Here is a 16,332-nt window from a genome sequence, read left to right on the forward strand (position 1 = left end):
TGGAAGCGGTGACCAACAGGCTCCGGCGGTGATTTCATGTGAATGTGAACAGACGGTGGACGCGTGCCGTATGGAGAGGACGGAAGCTCGTGTGTCAGTGCTGGTTTTTGTTTTGTCGAAGCGTCGTCTTGTAACCAATGTGCATGAATTCGAGTGACAGCCGCTAGCGGATGTGGGATATGTTCTTATCTGTAAGATCTAGTGGGAAATCAAGTTTCGCGCATTAACTGGGCTGATTGGAGGAAATCACAACCCCTATAGCGTCGCATGGCGAGATAAAGCACAGGCGATAAACCACGAGATCGGGCGGACACCGAGCTGACCATGTCGCCGGGCGGCCGCGTCCGCTGCGTGATCGCTGTCCTGACGAGCCACTCCTCCCCACGGCAGCCGACTCCATGGGCTCGGTGCTGGCGTATGACGTGCTGTGCTCGTGCTGCGACGAGGAGGAGTCGGCGCCGCCGCCATCGCCCGGTGTGTGCCCCTTCACCCCCGCCCCGGCCAAAGGTAGCGAGGCGTGGCTGAGTGCCGGCTCCGTCTCCGCCGACGACTACGGTAAACACCGGCCGCCGCCCGCCGGCCGGCCGGCACCGCTTTCGGTGTGCCCGCGCCTCGCCTGTGCCGGCCGCTGGGGCGAGGGCGCTGCTCTGTGACGCCTGCTGTCGGCTCGGGTAGTGTGTGTCGTGCTCGGTTGTCACTTCACTGGGATAACGATAGTGGTGTGCGCGCTGCGCTCCATGTTCATGTACTAACAGTCGTATTAAACCATGCGACACAATGGTTTGTACACTCGCCTGAGATACGCCACTTAACCGCTTCCCACTTAATCGCTATTTGTGTACTAACAAAGCTCCGGACGTTGATCTGCATCATGCTGGCTTTCTATGTGTTAACAAATCATGTTCTAGTTGTAGTTAAAACTGGGTTGTTGTGTGGTCCTTGTTGTCGTTCACCTGAACCAGCGGAGAACGTCTTTCACATCGACCGCGAAGTCACAGCCTGGGTGTCCGGCGTCGATCCTCTGCGCTCACCAGCGACACATTCACAAAAGGGTTTTGCTGGGTCGGCGGTGTATGCTCCGGGCATGATGGAGGCCACGCATTAATGTGTATCGTAACTATGCGTAATGGGCATGTCTCGCGGCACCGCGGTGTAGCGCGTATCGTTCTTTCGTCTGGGGCCGTTTTCATGGTCGGTAAGACCGCCGTGTGCTGAGCCCCAGGTTCTGTGATGCTATTGCCGGCGCAATAGAACGATGCGGACTGCTCGGAGTCTTCTGTGTCTGCGTCGGACGGTCTCCATTGGCATTGTAAAACACGGCTCGTCGTGTCATCCGACCATCAGCCGTGCCTGACCTGAGCTGCCCTTACCTGACCTGACCCGACCTGACCTGACCCGACCTGACCCGTGGCCGTGCCCCGCGACAGACTCGGACTGTTCGACCAGCCACTCGCGCGAGCTGCGCCGCTGCAAGTCGGATGCACCGCGCGCGCCGGGCGAGCCTACCGCCGGCCGGACACTCTCTGACAGCGAGCCGCTCTCCCGCCATCTGTCGCCCGGCCGCCGCACGTCCGGCTCCAGGTCAGAGGCGCACGCACAGTCTCTGACAGAGCTCTGGTCAGATCCGCCTCGACGCAGTGGGCATGGACGCTGCGTTGTCTGGCGTCCACAAGTTCTACTTGATGCTGCTGGTGCAAAACGCGGCCAGGATGTGCCACCTTTCTAGATAAAAATATTTCGATTTACGTTCCCTTTTTGCTGTGTCCGTGCAGTTATTCTGGAGGGTTTTTTTTAGAACGACTGTGCTTTTTTGGTTTGGGACTTACCGTATCAAATCGTACACGTTGTCTGGTCTTGCTCTTGACGGTAGGCCTGTCAGAGCCTCCGATTTCACTGGTATTGGGCCTTCCTTATTCGGTGAATCAGGATGTCCTGCCGTGTTTGCGTGCTAACCATTCATCTCTCTTCTGGCGCCAGTCTCTGCCTCCGTGTCTCCCACCTCATTCCGTGGCTTTACACCGTAACGCGTGGCCTTTTGACCCGCATACCGTCTCTGCCAAGCCTAGCCGCCCTCTTCTCCGACCCCCTCCCCCTGGCCTATCGCCCCAACGCATCACCACTGCCTGAGCCGGGTCCCCATGGCGCCGCCGCTGCCGCGCCCCGCTGACCGGCCAGTGCCGTTGCAGCGACGGCCACTGGCGGCTGGAGTTCGAGGTGACCGACCTGTTCATGTTCGGCACGCCGCTGGGGCTCGTTCTGGCCGCCCGCCGCATGTACCTACCCGACGAGAACCGAGGTGAGGCGCCGGCCGGCTCGCCGTACGTGACAACGTCGGCCGACGGGTCTGCCCAGCGGACGATGGGGGGGGGGGGGGGGGGAGGGAGGGAGCGAGACGGTCGGCGGCGCATGACAGCTCCAGCCCCGAGACCCAGACTCATATCTGACGCACGGCGCCGTCTTTCCCGACGGCGACAGCTGACAGGGACGCACGTCACGCTGATGACCGCAGTAACCGCATACCGAGCCAGGTGCGCCGCTGGTCGGCACCGCGGCGTCCCTCCGCCGCCGCGAGCTGACGGACGTGGCCTCCGCCGCAGCGCCGCCGCGGCCTGCCTGCCATAACGTCTACAACCTGTTCCACCCGACCAACCCGGTGGCGTGCCGTCTGGAGCCGCTGATCTGCGCCAGGTTCGCGCAGCTCTCGCCGGCCAACGTGTGCCGCTACCACAAGTACCCGCTCGGCGACGGCCAGCCCGTCCACCTGCGTGAGTCGCGCCGGGCGGGGAGCTGCACGTGCTGTGGAAGGGACGGACTCAAGGGGCTGTGCGCGGAGCAGTCGTCGGTCTCTGCGGGAGATAGATTCATGGTCTACGGCTGGGATGGGGATTCTGGGGAGATTTCATTTGCTAGGATCGCTTGCAGGGGAAGATTTGCTGGGTTCGTCCGCTGGATGTGTCCGCAGGCAGCTTGCGTGCGCTCTGGATATTAAGCCCGTGGTTGTCCTGTTCCCGTGACCAAAGCGTCTGGCTCTGCGTGCGTGCGTGCGTGCGTGCGTGCGTGCGTGTGTCGTGATCCGGCCGGCAGCGTCTGACGCGGCCCGGCGGGCGCGCTTCCCCCAGTGGAGTACGTGCAGAGCCAGCCGGAGCTGCTGGCCGACTACACTGACGAGCGACGCGGCTTCTGCCGACGCGAGTCGGCCGTCTCCGTCGTCTCCACCATGTCCGGCATGGGCACGGCTCAGCTGCAGACCGTCAACAGCATCATGCAGCGCTGGTGGGGCAACAAGCGCATCGACTACGCCCTCTACTGCCCGGACGGGCTGGCCAACTTCCCGGCCCACGTGCTGCCGCACTTGTTCCACGCCAGCTACTGGGAAAGCCAGGACGCCATCGCCTTCATCCTGCGCAATGTGAGCACCCGCCGCGGATTGTGAGTCGCGCCGCGGCATGCGGGGGCGCACGCGTGGGCGCGGTGTGCCTCAGCGCCCGGCGGCAGCCCGCAGTCCGGATGGTCTGAGCCCTGGCGCGACATCGGACCGTGTTTTGTCGGTGGGACGCGGTTGATTTAGCGGGAGCCGATGTATGTGCGTCTGGTATGCGTGTAGGTACAGATCAGAAAGCTACCGCCCGTGCCGCCGCTGCAGTTGCTCGGTCAGGGCTCGCACGTCCCCATCCTCAAGTGCCGCCCCTGCCTCTGCAGCTGCTCGGTGGGGGCCCGCACGTCCCCGTCCTCACGTGCCGCCCCTCCCTCGACAGTTGCTCGGTGGGGGCCCGCACGTCCCCGTCCTCACGTGCCGCCCCTGCCCCTGCAGCTGCTCGGTGGGGACCCGCACGTCCCCGTCCTCACGTGCCGCCCCTGCCTCTGCAGCTGCTCGGTGGGGACTCGCACGTCCCCGTCCTCACGTGCCGCCCCTGCCTCTGCAGCTGCTCGGTGGGGACTCGCACGTCCACGTCCTCACGTGCCGCCCCTGCCTCTGCAGCTGCTCGGTGGGGACTCGCACGTCCCCGTCCTCACGTGCCGCCCCTGCCTCTGCAGCTGCTCGGCGGAGACTTGCATGGCGCCGCCGCCGACGGCCGCGACGCCGGTGGCGCGCTGTTCGCGCCCGGCCAGCCGCGCGAGAAGTGGATCCGCAAGCGCACCTCGGTCAAGATCAAGAACGTGACGCCCAACCACCGCGGCAACGACGTGGTGGTGCGGGAGGGCCTGCCGCAGGTGCTGGCCGCCCGCTTCACGTACGGCCCGCTCGACATGGTCTCCCTCAGCGGGGAGAAGGTGAGTGGCCCGGCCGGGCAGGGCGCGCCGGCGCCGGCGCTGGGAGTGGTGTGACCGCAAGGGTGGAGGGTGGGGCTGAGACTAACGACTGAACAAGGAGCTTGAGTGTGTACCGGAACTCACCTCGCTGGTGGCGGAAGTGCCCTACCGTAGTGTGTCTCGTCGCTGCGCTGGTCCGCCGGTGGATGTCGTGCTGCTGTAACAGATCTGGTGGCGCCGGCAGCTGTCACGACACGGGCTGTGACGTAAGCGTGACGTTCGGGCGTGGCGTTCCGTTCCAGGTGGACATTTACTACATGGCGGAGCCGCCGGGCGGCGACTGGACGCTGCTGGCCACGGAGGTGTCCGACAAGAGCGGGCGCGTCAGTCACACGGTGGCGCCGGCGCATGCGCTCGGCTTCGGCCTCTACCCCATCAAGATGGTGGTCCGGTGAGTGGCCGGGCACCGCTGCTGTGGTGCGGGGAGGCGCCGCTGACGGCGAGCAGGGTCGGGCCGGGCGCCGCTGATGGCGGGGAGGGCCGGGCTGGGCGCCGCTGACGGCGGGGAGGGTCGGGCCGGGCGCCGCTGATGGCGGGGAGGGTCGGGCCGGGCGCCGCTGATGGCGGGGAGGATCAGGCCGGGCGCCGCTGACGGAGGGCAGGATCGGCTCGCGCCGGATAAAGGACACGCCTCCGGTGGGATGAAGAGCCGCTAGGATCGGTCGCTGAGAGCGGTCGGAACGATTGGGTCCGATCAGGAGAGCGAGTGAGGGGTGGAGGATGTGGTACTGTTTGAATGAAACGGGTCGGAGTCCTAGTGAACTTGTTAATACCTGCGTGTTTGCAGTTCGTCTTATACAGGAAGGAACTAAGAATGAAAAGCCATCTTCGTGTGAAGCTCGAGCCCATGGACCTGCATCTGAATGCAGGCGGGCTGCACGATAGGCACGACCACGCGTCGCCGCGGCTTTGCTGTGCTATAATTGATAAGTCACCGGTAGTCAGGCCCGACGTGGATGCTCGTTCTGTGCAGAGTCTCGCGATGAGCACCTCACGACGCTGCGGCTTTGCTCCCCTCGACTCGTCTGGGCGCCTACCGGTGGGAAGTGGCTGCGGCTCTGGTGCCGTGTTTGTCGTGCGCCCGGCCGGGCCGTGACTAATGTCTGAGTGACGCTGTCGCTCAGGAGGGGTGCTGCCGACACCAACTAACTCGGGCCACCGCTCGGTGTTGATCCGACCAACCCTCGCCGCTCCCCGACCTCACGCTGATGTATGTCTGGCTTGGCCATGCTACGCAGCGAAGGCACAAGATGCGGCTTGGGAGCCATTTATCGCCCGTGAGACGTTAGCGTGTTCTGTCGATACGAACTGCGAGCCCTAACGTGATCGCCGTTTTTGCGCGCGATTTCGTGCGGGGCCGCACTGCTGGGCGCGGCGTCCTGACCAGATGCGGGCCTGTTATATGATATTTATAGTCAGTAGACCTATTTCGACGCACCAGCTGCTACAGCTATCCCGCCACTGCGCCCGGGAGAAGAGCCAGTGTGCTGTATCAGAGGCTGTAATCAAAGACGGATGTCTCAATCCGTGTGCTCAATCCAGTGTGCCGTATCAGAGTTTGTAATCATAGAGGGGCCTCTCAATCCGTAGAAGGACGGCCACGTCCAAACATCCTGGCCAGTGATGTGACGAGCTCAGTGCGGAGCATCCTGCGCGCATGAAACCCCCGGACCGCCGCCCTGCATTTGCCCCGCCGGTCCTGACGCGTCCGTCCGCCGGCAGCGGGGACCACACGTCCTGCGACTTCCAGCTGTGCGTGGTGCCGCCCAAGACCGAGTGCGTCGTCTTCAGCATCGACGGCTCCTTCACGGCCAGCATGTCGGTGACGGGCCGGGACCCCAAGGTTCGCGCCTCGGCCGTCGACGTGGTCAGGTCAGTGGAGCGCTGCCGCCACCGCTGACGCCGTCAGCACCGGTCGGCTTCGCGTGCGGGTGGGGCGAGGCGGTGCGTTGTACTGAGGATGTGCGTGCTGCTAGTCTGGGATAGGGCTCGAGACTGCTCCTCGTCGGTCGGGGCCGTGGCTGTATCCTTCAGGTCCGGAGATAGCGCCAGGCGCGTTGTCCAGGAGATCCGTGACATTTCTCCGTCGCTCTCGGTCGTGCGGCCACGTTCGCTTCACCTGTCGGCGGCGCTGTCCGTGCGCCGTCCCGAGCGGGCAGCGGCGGCGTCCGCCGAACCGGGCCGCCCAGCCGCCGGGGCGCCAACAGCAGCTGCGCCGTCCGGTGCCCCGCGTGACCTGTGAGACGCCTCCCGTCAGTTTTGGCGCCGCGTGACCTCGGCGCGCCGTGCCGACAGACACTGGCAGGAGCTCGGCTACCTGGTGCTGTACGTGACCGGGCGACCCGACATGCAGCGGCGCAAGGTGCTCTCCTGGCTGTCGCAGCACAACTTCCCGCACGGCCTGGTCTCGTTCGCCGACGGCCTCACTACGGAGCCTCTCAAGCACAAGGCCGACTACCTGCGCCAGCTGGTGGAGGTCAGTTCTGCCCGCCGCTGGAGGGTAGCTGAGGTCACCGCGGCAGGTCTGGCAGGGTTGGCTGGTGAGGGGGGGGGGGCGAACAGGCTGGACTGGGAGGACAGTGACAGCCCTGGCAGGCTGGCGGAAGTCACACGCGAGGAGCGGTCAAGGGCACTTTAGTGGGTCACCGGAGGTCACGTGTTGGCTCAGGCGAGGTCACCGTCGTCTGCTCGCGGCGGTGAGTGCAGGGCATTTACGACCATCGGCGACGTGCCAAGGCGGAGCATCTCCTCTGATAACCAGCAGACGGGCCAGGCGAGGTCATACGCGACACCGGCCCGGGTCCAGAGCCGCCGGTCCTGGCCGTACTGGGCGGCCGTGTGGAAGTCACAACGTTCCAAAGTTCATCCGGGAGGTTATCGTGGGCGTACATATGACGTCATACTTTCATAATCTTGGCTAACCGGCGGCCTCCGCACGTGATTTGTCGGCGTTAATCCGTTGCCCTTTACCCCGAACACAAACATCTGACCTGCCCGGCCCATTTTACAAGCCTGAGGCGCTTATATGCTGGGTTGACTGCCACCTGGTTCAGTGTTGATCGGCCGATCTTGAGCAATGGGAGGGGCAACAGGCAGCGAACCCTAATCTTGGGATGAAATAGCATGCAAAATATTGACATCCCTGCCACCCAAACGGCCGAATAATGAAGCACTGGGCCGTCATCGGCCAGCGGCAGACGGACCTGTCGCCCGAGTGTCTTCCGCGCCAGCCGCTTGAATTTACTGCCGCTTCCCCAGGAGTCGGGGATGATCATCCACGCCGGCTACGGCAGCAGCAAGGACATCGGCATGTACAGCAGCGTCGGCCTCAAGCCGGAGCAGATCTACATCGTCGGCAAGTTCTCCAGGAAGCAGCAGGCCAACTTCCTGACCGAGGGTGGGTCTGAGCTGCCAGCTGACTGGCATCAGCTGACGCCAGTCACGGTCAGCTGACGGGCACGAGCGGCTGTCGCTGCCTGGCATCTTCTGTCAGGTAGATAGTAATCTGGCTTTGTGGCAATCTAATGCAATGTCTTGCTACTCATCTCGTGCTGAGCAACTGAAAAATGGTGGGTCATGCTCGAACCGGCCATGTGTTGCCGTCGACACTGCTTGGAAGTGATGACTCCCTGGCTAGCTGTGTTGACGGGTAAGGCGGCAGTCGGAGCGAGTCTGGCTGCACACATGACGTACCGCCTGAGCGTCCCGAGTCTGTGTGTGACATCTGTGTCCCCGTGTCCACCACCAGTGTGCGCCAGTCTCCCCACACCGTGTCTGTGTGTGACATCTGTGTCGCCTTGTCCACCACCAGTCTGCGCCAGTCTCCCCACTCCGTGTCTGCGCTTGTTCTCTGCGTCCCGTGTCCATCACCGGTCTGCGCCAGTCTCTCCACGCCGTGTCGGCATGTGGTATTTGTGTCCCCGTGTCCACCACCAGTCTGCGTCAGTCTCTCCACGCCGTGTCTGCTCCTCCAGGTTACGCGGCGCACCTGGCGGAGCTGACCAGCGTGGGCGGCAGTCGTGCCGCCAAGGGCAACGCCCGGATGGTGCTGCCCCGCGGCTGCTTCGGGCTGAACCCGGCGCTCACCCGGCGCAGGTGAGGCCCGACCCGCGCGCGCGCGCCGGCTGCTGCTCTCCGGCTGCCGCCGGTCGGCGCATGCAAGCCGGGTCGGATACATCGGATGTTTCTTGGCCCGCTGCTTATTTATCTGTGGAAACGGTTAAGAGTCGGTGACCACGGATAATTTTGGGGCACGGCGTGGTACAGCTCGTATGGCAGTAACGGCGCTGATATTTTGCCCAGACCCTGCCGTGGGTGCTGATCTCAGGGAGGTCCTGCTCTGTATCAGCCTGCATCTCACCCGTACAGCTTCCATTGTGTTCAGCATGCAGTTCCGTAGGTTTTTTTGACGCAGCACGTGATCTGAGCTGTGTGTTTACCCGCGTTGTCAGGAGCGCAGGGCCTGCCGCTTGCCCCACCTTTCAGACGCGTCCTCTCCTCTTCCAGCCCTATTCGCCGCTCCCCTTCCGCTCCCACTCCCGCCCCCGCCCCTGCCCCCGCCCCCGCTCCCGCTCCCGCTCCCGCTCCCGCTCCCGCTCCCGCTCCCGCTCCCGCCCCCGCTCCCGCTCCCGCCCCGCCCCCGCCTCCGCCTCCGCCCCCGCCCCCGCCCCCGCCTCCGCCCCCGCCCCCGCCCCCGCCCCCGCCCCCGCCCCGCCCGCATGAGCCTGCCATTGGCCGCCGGTATTGTGCGTCGGGCGCCGCTAGCTTGGTCTTGGCCGGGTCTGCCGCCGGCTGCGCGAGGGCCGAGCCAGTGACGGGCGCGCCCGCCCTGTCCCGCAGGACTCTGGAGCACTGGCCCACGTGGCCGCCGCCCGAGCCGGTCGGCCGGCGGCGCGCTCTACCTACCCCGCCGATGCCCCGCGGCCGCTTCTTTTGGTTGGTTTTTGTTGGCGCACACGCCTGGCAGCTGCCGAGCCAGTTTGCGGCTCCTGATACTGTTTCGGGTTTTGTTGGTGGTCTCGTCTGCGTTCGATCGCTGGCGTGGTCGCTGTTCTTAGGCCGCATGCGGCCACGCAAGGCTGCCTTTTTGTATTATCCGTATGTGTCACCCCGGGAAACGGCGTGGCTGATATGCTGCTGCCTTTCGAACTCACTGCTGATGTCCGTTAGTTTTGTGGAGCTCACTACAGTAAATTGGACCATCACCCCAGTGCTGATGTAAGCCTGTGCCGGTGCATTGGTTCAGTGGTATCGCCAGTCGTTTCTGCGGAGCTTCGTATCGCTCAGGACGCCGACACGGTTGTGAGTTAGTGAGTGGCCTGCAGCCGGCCTCCGTGTGACCCCTCCCCCGCCCTTCAGGTCGGCCAAGCGGGCCACTTCGTTCCCGGCTACGTCATGCGTGACGTCAGCGCCGGCGCCGCTGCTGCAGCAGCCCTCCGTCGGCGACGGCCTCTTCAGCCGACGCAAGCTGGCGCCGCGCGGCAGGGTCAACAGATAACAGTCCCACGCGCGCGCAACAGATGGCGCCGCCGGCGCGGAGTCGCCGTCCCACCCGTCAGGTCCCGCGGCCAGCAGTCTGAGCATGTTCGCGAGCGGCGCGGTCCGCGTCCGCGCCGCGTCGCGCCGCTCCTCGGCCGGCGCCCGGCGCCGCCCGGACCGGCGCGCCGTCGCCACGGCGCTCACCACCGGCCGGCCGTGCGGCGCCACGCTGGCAAACGATGGAGTGCCGGTCCGGGGCGCCGGCGTCGGCTGGATCAATACGCTTTCTCGTTGGTGTGAGAACCGACGGGGCATTTGTCAGTGTTCAAACGCGCGGCGGACGCGCCCTTACTCTGGCCTCCGCCGCCGGTCCTGTTGGTGTCCAGATCTGGCGGCCCCGGCGGTGTCCGTTCTCGTCGCGCGGCCCGGCGCCGGCGAGCTCCCGCTCGGTCGCCTCCGCCCGAGGCGGGGCAGCGAGATGAGCGGTCCGAGACGAGGGCCGCCGCCGCGGGACGGCAGCCGCCTGATGCGGAGCCGCTGCGGTCAGCGTCGCCCCCTCCCTCTCCTGGGACGGGGAGGCGTGGTCGCTGCGCCGCCTGCCCGCTTTAATACAGTATTTGTGGCGCGGCGGCGGCCTAGCAGCCCTCACGTACCCCGTTCATGCCCAGCTTACCTCCGTCGACGAGGCAGATAAGCGGGCTGGCAAGCGCTTTATCCGCGATATTTTAGCTGTGTAGTGGTCGCCGATCGACGACAGACGAGTACGACGCTTGTGTAGCGTGTGACAACCGGAAGTGTGGGGAAATAATGTGTACGCTATTACCTGTTGTCTGGCCAGTATTGTCACTTCGGGTGCCGCTGGTTTTTATTGTTGCTGTGTCAGAGACTGGTTTGATAGCCTTTTATCCCAAATTGCATTCGCTTAGTGTTTGTTTCACGTGATCTAAGTCATTATTTCAGGGTGCTAGTTAGACAAGCATCGAATTTGTGTGCAGGCTATGTTTTCATGTGCTGGTGCCATTTGTTTCGCTCGCGAAGAGATATCAGTGAGTCGTTGTCTCGACTGCGTTTTACATTAGTTGACGTGAGTGTCCACGTGGACACGTGGTCCATACGCCGATGCGCCTCTGTTCACCTCCGGACACCGGCCCCAACCCTGCGTTTGATTGGCCACACCGTTGCCCCGTCGCCGCGTGACGAGCGAGAAGTTAATCGTGTCGAACAGACGTACGTGCGTGTTGTCAGCACATTGTGAGCGTCCCATATATTGCTGTCGTCCCCCGGTGACCGCAAATTGCACCAGGCCCGCTTCGGCTGCCCCGCCGCTGGGTGCCGTTCGGACCGCCCGGCCCCTTCTGTGTTCATTCCGTTGGTTCAGTCTGCCCTTGCGCTGGGTGAATCTACCTGTCTTTGTAACGACGAGCGCAGTGCGCCGCGCTCACCCAGCAGCCGTGTTTGTGTAACTCAGGGGAGGAGCATCACTGAAGCACTGTTATGCATTCATTTTCATTCAGCCGCTGTGGCTCGGTGTTGAGCTTGGGCGCCCGCTCTGCGCGCCCGCGGCCTCGGGCTCCACCGCGGCGGCCGCGCGGAGTCGGCCGGCGCGCGCCGCCGCCACGTGCCCGGTACAAATCAAAACAGGCGCGCAGGGCCGGTCCGCGCCGCGGAGCAATACGTACAGGCCCGGGCCGGCCGGGCGGGGCGCGGAGCGGCGGCCGCCGGCGGCCCGCGCCCCTTCCGGACCGGCGGCCGACCGCCGTGACGCCCGGCCCGCGCCGGGACGCGGCGCCATCCCGAGACACTCACTGTGACGCCGGGCATTTTCCAGTGAATACTACCTATTTTCCCCGGGCGGCTGTGTTTCAGGTGAACGCGGGATGCCCGGACGTGGCCAGGTGGCAGGGCCTGGACATGGGGGGGAGAGTGCTGCACGTCTGTAGCGTGGACAATACTGCAATTTGAACATGCGGTAAAGAATGGTAAACCACTTAGATTTTCCCTATCGGACAGCTGGCAATCGCGCGGGAGAGTGCTGCGCGTCTATGTTGCGGATAATGCTGTAAAGAGTGGTAAAGCATTAGATTACCCTTATCGGACAGCTGACAAACCAGAAGTCTCCGGTAACAAATTTGAGCCGCGACAGTATCGCGCCTGCCGGTATTCCCGTGCCAAGCGTAGTTTCTGCAAAAGCGGTAACAGGCCAGTTTCTTCTGTTATCGATGTTGAGAACGGACCAGCGCGATATGACCACAGCAGTCGAGGCGCTGTTGAGAATAAAAACCATCAGAGGAGAGCTGCGCAGGCACCGCGCATGTCGGTCTTCCCGTGCTAAGTGTAGTTTCTGGTAAATTGGTAACAGGCCAGTCTCTCCTGTTGGTGTTTGAGAAGACCGGCGCGAACTGACCACAGCAGTCGAGGCGCTGTTGAGAATAAAGACCATCGGAGGAGACAGACCAGTCCGAGGAGACAGCGGACCCCGGGTCCGACAACGCCGCGCAGCACCAGACCATATGCGTGTATTTCATTGGTAATCAGGACGGCAGCGACGGCTGCACACACTCGGCCACCCAGCCGGCCGTGTTCCCTACCGCAGCACCAGAAGTAGACAGCGTAACACCCGGTCCAAACCGGCCCCGCCGGGCCCAGCGGCCACAAACAGCATGGCCATAAACAATCTCCACAGATCCTGAAGTGACACAAGGGTATAAAACGTATCTGGCAACAGTTTGCCCCAGCCCGGCCACCCAGCACGCTCGCCTTCCCCGCCGACGGAGGGCGGCGTCTGACCGGGGTCCGCCCCGCCCTCGTCAGACGGCGCCGGAGCGCCACGCCCCGCGCCCGCACGTGCGCCGACCGCGCGGCGTCACCGATCAGCTGGCTGCGCCCAACGGCAGCTTCAGTTGGCACGAAAGGCGCGCTGACGGCCCGGCGGCCGCCCTCATTGACTAGAATCAGCGCCATGGCGGCAGCGGGCTGGCCCCGCCGCAGCGCCGCTGGGGCCGCAGCGCCGGCTGGGGCCGCGGCGCCGGCTAGGGCCGCAGCGCGGGCAGCACGCCGCCCACTCTGTTGATCCAAAGGTTGGCGCAGGCGGCGTGGTAGGCGCGTCCGGCACAGGAGAGCGTCACCTCGCCGTCGGCCGCCGGCTCGCTCGGCAGCAAGCAGACCCCACAGGCGGCGCCGGCCGGCCCCGGCCCCGGCTCCGGCGCCGCCGCCGACCAGTCCGGCCCGACGGCCTGCTGCCGGCAGGGGCAGGTGAGCAGGTCAGCAGAGGTCAGACAGGTCCGCAAGTGAGCACCCGGGCGGGCCGCCCAGAATGCGACTTCACAGACTGCGCTGTCACGCAGCGGCTGGAACTGTGCTAAAAAGTGGCCGAGTTTGCTCAGGCGGGTGGTCGGCCATTGAACCGGCACCGGACGATGAGTCAAGAGCAACTTCACAATCTGTCCATGAGTACAACGCGGGAAGGAAGCTGGACTTTTTCCAAAGCCCCTCCCCTCCCCCGCCCCTCCAGTAAAGACCGTCCTCCAATGCCCGGGCGCCGTCACGACGTTCAGGCGCAGCCGCCGCCACACTCCGCGTCAGCGGGCGCGCCCCGATTCCAGACGTCTCTCTCGCCCACCGCCGTCGCCACCGCCGCCGCCGGGAGCGGACGACACGTACCCGGGTCGGCGAGTTGGCCACGAACGCCGTCAGGTTGGCCCAGGCCTTGCACGTCTCGCTGAGGATGAGCTCCAGCTGATGGCGGCAGCCGTGGCGCGCGCACGAGTTCTGGATCCGGTCCACCACCCGGTACACCCGGCCCAGGTCTGCCGACGACGTCGCCGGGTCACTGCGTGCCCGGCGGCCGGCGCACAGCGAACGCCGAACACACTCAGCTCCGCATTGCCTCTCAAGAGAAACAACGTCTGGGCTACACCTCAGTTCGGAGCACATTTCTGCAACCGCAAAGACCCCACACCGAAACTCCAAGCACGGGACAAGCAGTTCGACGGCACGAAAAACCTGGCATAGCTGCGCGAGAGAAAAATAGCCCGCCGCGAAGACCGAGTGAGTCGACAGCGGCGGATGCCCCGCGGCGCGGTCCACTCACTGTCCACATAGTTGGCGCCCTGCGGTGAGCGGACCACCTGCTGACAGGCGCGGCTGCTCGGCACCGAGCCGAGCAGCGTCACGCCCTCCTGGATCAGCTCGTAGCACGCCTGCAGGCAGCGCCGCCACTCGGCCACCAGCAGAGACTCGCCGGACGGCGCGGCGCTCTCCTGCGGCGGCGCGCGGGCGGCGTCAGGACACGCCGTCAGGCTCTCGCGGCGCGCGGCGAGACTCACGCCGCAGCGTTCGATGAGGCGGCGGCCTTGTCCGCTACAGCGGGCCCTCAGTGTGACAGGGCGCGGTGCTCGAGATCGTGTAGTCTGTCCGGACACATACGACAAACGCCACCAGCGTTGTGCAATTCACACAACGACAATGACGCCAATGTTTAATGCGTTTCAGCTCATGCGTCACAGGCATACTCCGCCGGACAGTCATCTCAGTCAGCCATACTCCCCCTGTCTCTCTGTCCTTCCCTCCATCCCACATCACCCGACCTGTCCCCCCTCCCTCCCTCCCACGTCACTCGACTGACCATCTCCTGCCGGATCCTGTCGTACTTGTCGGCGCCGGCCGAGGCGGGCGGCCGGTCCGGCTCCAGCGGGGACACCTCGCCACCCTCGCAGGCTGCCGCCGCCTGCAGGTCCAAGCTGGGCAGCGAGCCGTGCCGGACGCCCGGCGTCAGCGTCTCCTCGTCGGCCGGCTCGTCACCGGCCGCCGGCGCCGGCGACACGAACTCGCCGAAGTCCTCGTCCTCGACCAGACCCGGCCCGAGCGCCGGTGATATCACCGGCTGCGGAACGGGCCGCACGAACACCGCGGGCGGGACTAGCGACGACGGCGGCGGGAGGACCGGAGCAGCCGCTGGGAGGACCGCAGGAGCGACTGGGAGGAGCGGCGGCGCCGGCTGTAGGAGCGACGGCGCCGTCAGGTCGACGGGCGGCGCAGCAAAACCGGCCAGGTCGGCGGGCGGCGCAGCGAAGCCGGCCAGGTCGGCGGGCGGCGCAGCGAAGCCGGCCAGGCCGGCAGGTGGCGCGGTGAGCAGGTCGCCGGGCGCGGCCGCGAGGTGCCGCAGCGCGCCGTACGGGTCGTCGGCGGCCGGCGGCGAGTCGTCGACCGTGGGCAGGCGGCCGGGCATCGGCCCCGACCCCGGCGGCGGTCGGTCGCGTCGCTCCGCCGGCCGCGACACCAAACCCTCGCGGAAGCGCGTCGGCTTGGCGGCGGGCAGCACGGCCGGCACGGGCGTGTAGCCGGCGGCCGGGGGTGGCGCCGACGCCGGGTCCCAGCCGCCGGGCTCGCCGGGCCGGCCGCACGGCGCCGCGGTACCGTTCACCGTCACAGCGCGGCCGGAGGACGTCCCGGGCGCCGGCGGCTCGGCCGGTCCGAGGCAGAGTCCGTTCAGCAGGCGGGCCGAGCCGCCGGTGGGCGGCGCGCCTGACGGCAGGCCGTTGGCCGGCGCCGGCGCCGACAGAGGCGGTAGCAGGCCGTTAGCCGGCGCCGGCGCCGACAGAGGGGGCAGCAGGCCTTGCATGGCCGGTGCCGACCCGCCGAAGCCCGGTGCCGGCGCCGGCGCCGGCGGACAGCTCTGGAAGTCGTCAAAGTCGTCGTCGTCGTCCAGCAGCGCGCGCTGAAAGAGAAAGAAAGACGTGCCAGGGAGAAAAGACGTGTCAGGAAGAGAAGACGTGCCAGGGAGGAAAGATGTGTCAGGGAGGGAAGACGTGTCAGGGAGGGGAGACGTGTCAGGGAGGGAAGACGTGTCAAGGAGGGAAGACGTTCCAGGAAGGGAATACGTGTCAGGGAGGGGAGACGTGTCAGGGAGGGAAGATGTGCCAGATAGAGAAGCAGGGCCAGGGAGGGGAGCCGTGTCGGGGAGGGAACACGCTTTAGGGAGAGAAGCGGGCCAGGGAGGGGAGACGTGTCAGGGGAGGAAGACGCGTCAGGGAGAGAAGCGGGCCAGGACTGACAGTTCACAAGCGCTGCGCTGTCGGCGCACGAAAAAATGGGCTGTGGTATGAGGACCGCCTCTTCGCGACGTGGCGTCGCGCTATTGGCCGGTGTTAAATGTGCGATACGTGACCGGTCAGCTGATGCCCTCGAATACAGTCTATACCGAGAGTCTGTCTCTATGTCTGCTCTCGAATACAGCCTTTACCGAGAGTCTGTCCTCTATGACAGATGACAAACACAATTAAAATCGCGGGGCGACATGTTCCGGTACACCTTCCTACAACCAGACCATTTCACCACGCTCGGGCATGCGTCGCCGCCGCTCCGACATGGCACGTGCTGAAGCACGGACGGGCCAAAGCGTCGGGACAGTCAGACCCGACCGTTCACCTGCTGAGCTGGCGCCAGTGCCGGCGCCGGCGGCGGCGGCGGCGCCGGCTGACTGAACGCGTCTCCCAGGTCCAGCACCGACCAGTCGCGCGCCTTCTGACTCGTCTGGAACGAGGC

At 65.4% G+C, this 16,332-nt stretch overlaps 1 protein-coding gene across 6 annotated transcripts in view; it reads left to right on the forward strand.

Annotated features, from left to right (window-relative positions):
- Positions 1–11,520, forward strand: part of rdgB (retinal degeneration B) — a 53,697-nt gene extending 42,177 nt beyond the window's left edge. For 2 of the 6 annotated variants that reach the window (XM_037232603.1, XM_037232604.1), the window contains exons 14-26: positions 391–555; positions 1,428–1,581; positions 2,187–2,296; positions 2,598–2,765; positions 3,120–3,409; positions 4,036–4,272; positions 4,554–4,702; positions 6,034–6,183; positions 6,607–6,787; positions 7,570–7,708; positions 8,286–8,406; positions 9,151–9,246; positions 9,670–11,520. In XM_037232603.1, coding sequence (XP_037088498.1) covers positions 391–555; positions 1,428–1,581; positions 2,187–2,296; positions 2,598–2,765; positions 3,120–3,409; positions 4,036–4,272; positions 4,554–4,702; positions 6,034–6,183; positions 6,607–6,787; positions 7,570–7,708; positions 8,286–8,406; positions 9,151–9,246; positions 9,670–9,808 — 2,099 coding nt within the window. In that variant the 3' untranslated portion in view covers positions 9,809–11,520. The remainder of the gene's footprint in view (positions 1–390; positions 556–1,427; positions 1,582–2,186; positions 2,297–2,597; positions 2,766–3,119; positions 3,410–4,035; positions 4,273–4,553; positions 4,703–6,033; positions 6,184–6,606; positions 6,788–7,569; positions 7,709–8,285; positions 8,407–9,150; positions 9,247–9,669) is intronic. The other 4 variants (XM_037232606.1, XM_037232605.1, XM_037232607.1 and 1 more) reach the window with 4 other exon arrangements.
- The last annotated feature ends 4,812 nt before the right edge of the window (positions 11,521–16,332 follow it).

Source organism: Pollicipes pollicipes, unplaced genomic scaffold, assembly GCF_011947565.3.
Source record: "Pollicipes pollicipes isolate AB1234 unplaced genomic scaffold, Ppol_2.1 Scaffold_7231;HRSCAF=8579_pilon_pilon_pilon, whole genome shotgun sequence".
NCBI classification, from domain to species: Eukaryota; Metazoa; Arthropoda; class Thecostraca; order Pollicipedomorpha; family Pollicipedidae; genus Pollicipes; species Pollicipes pollicipes.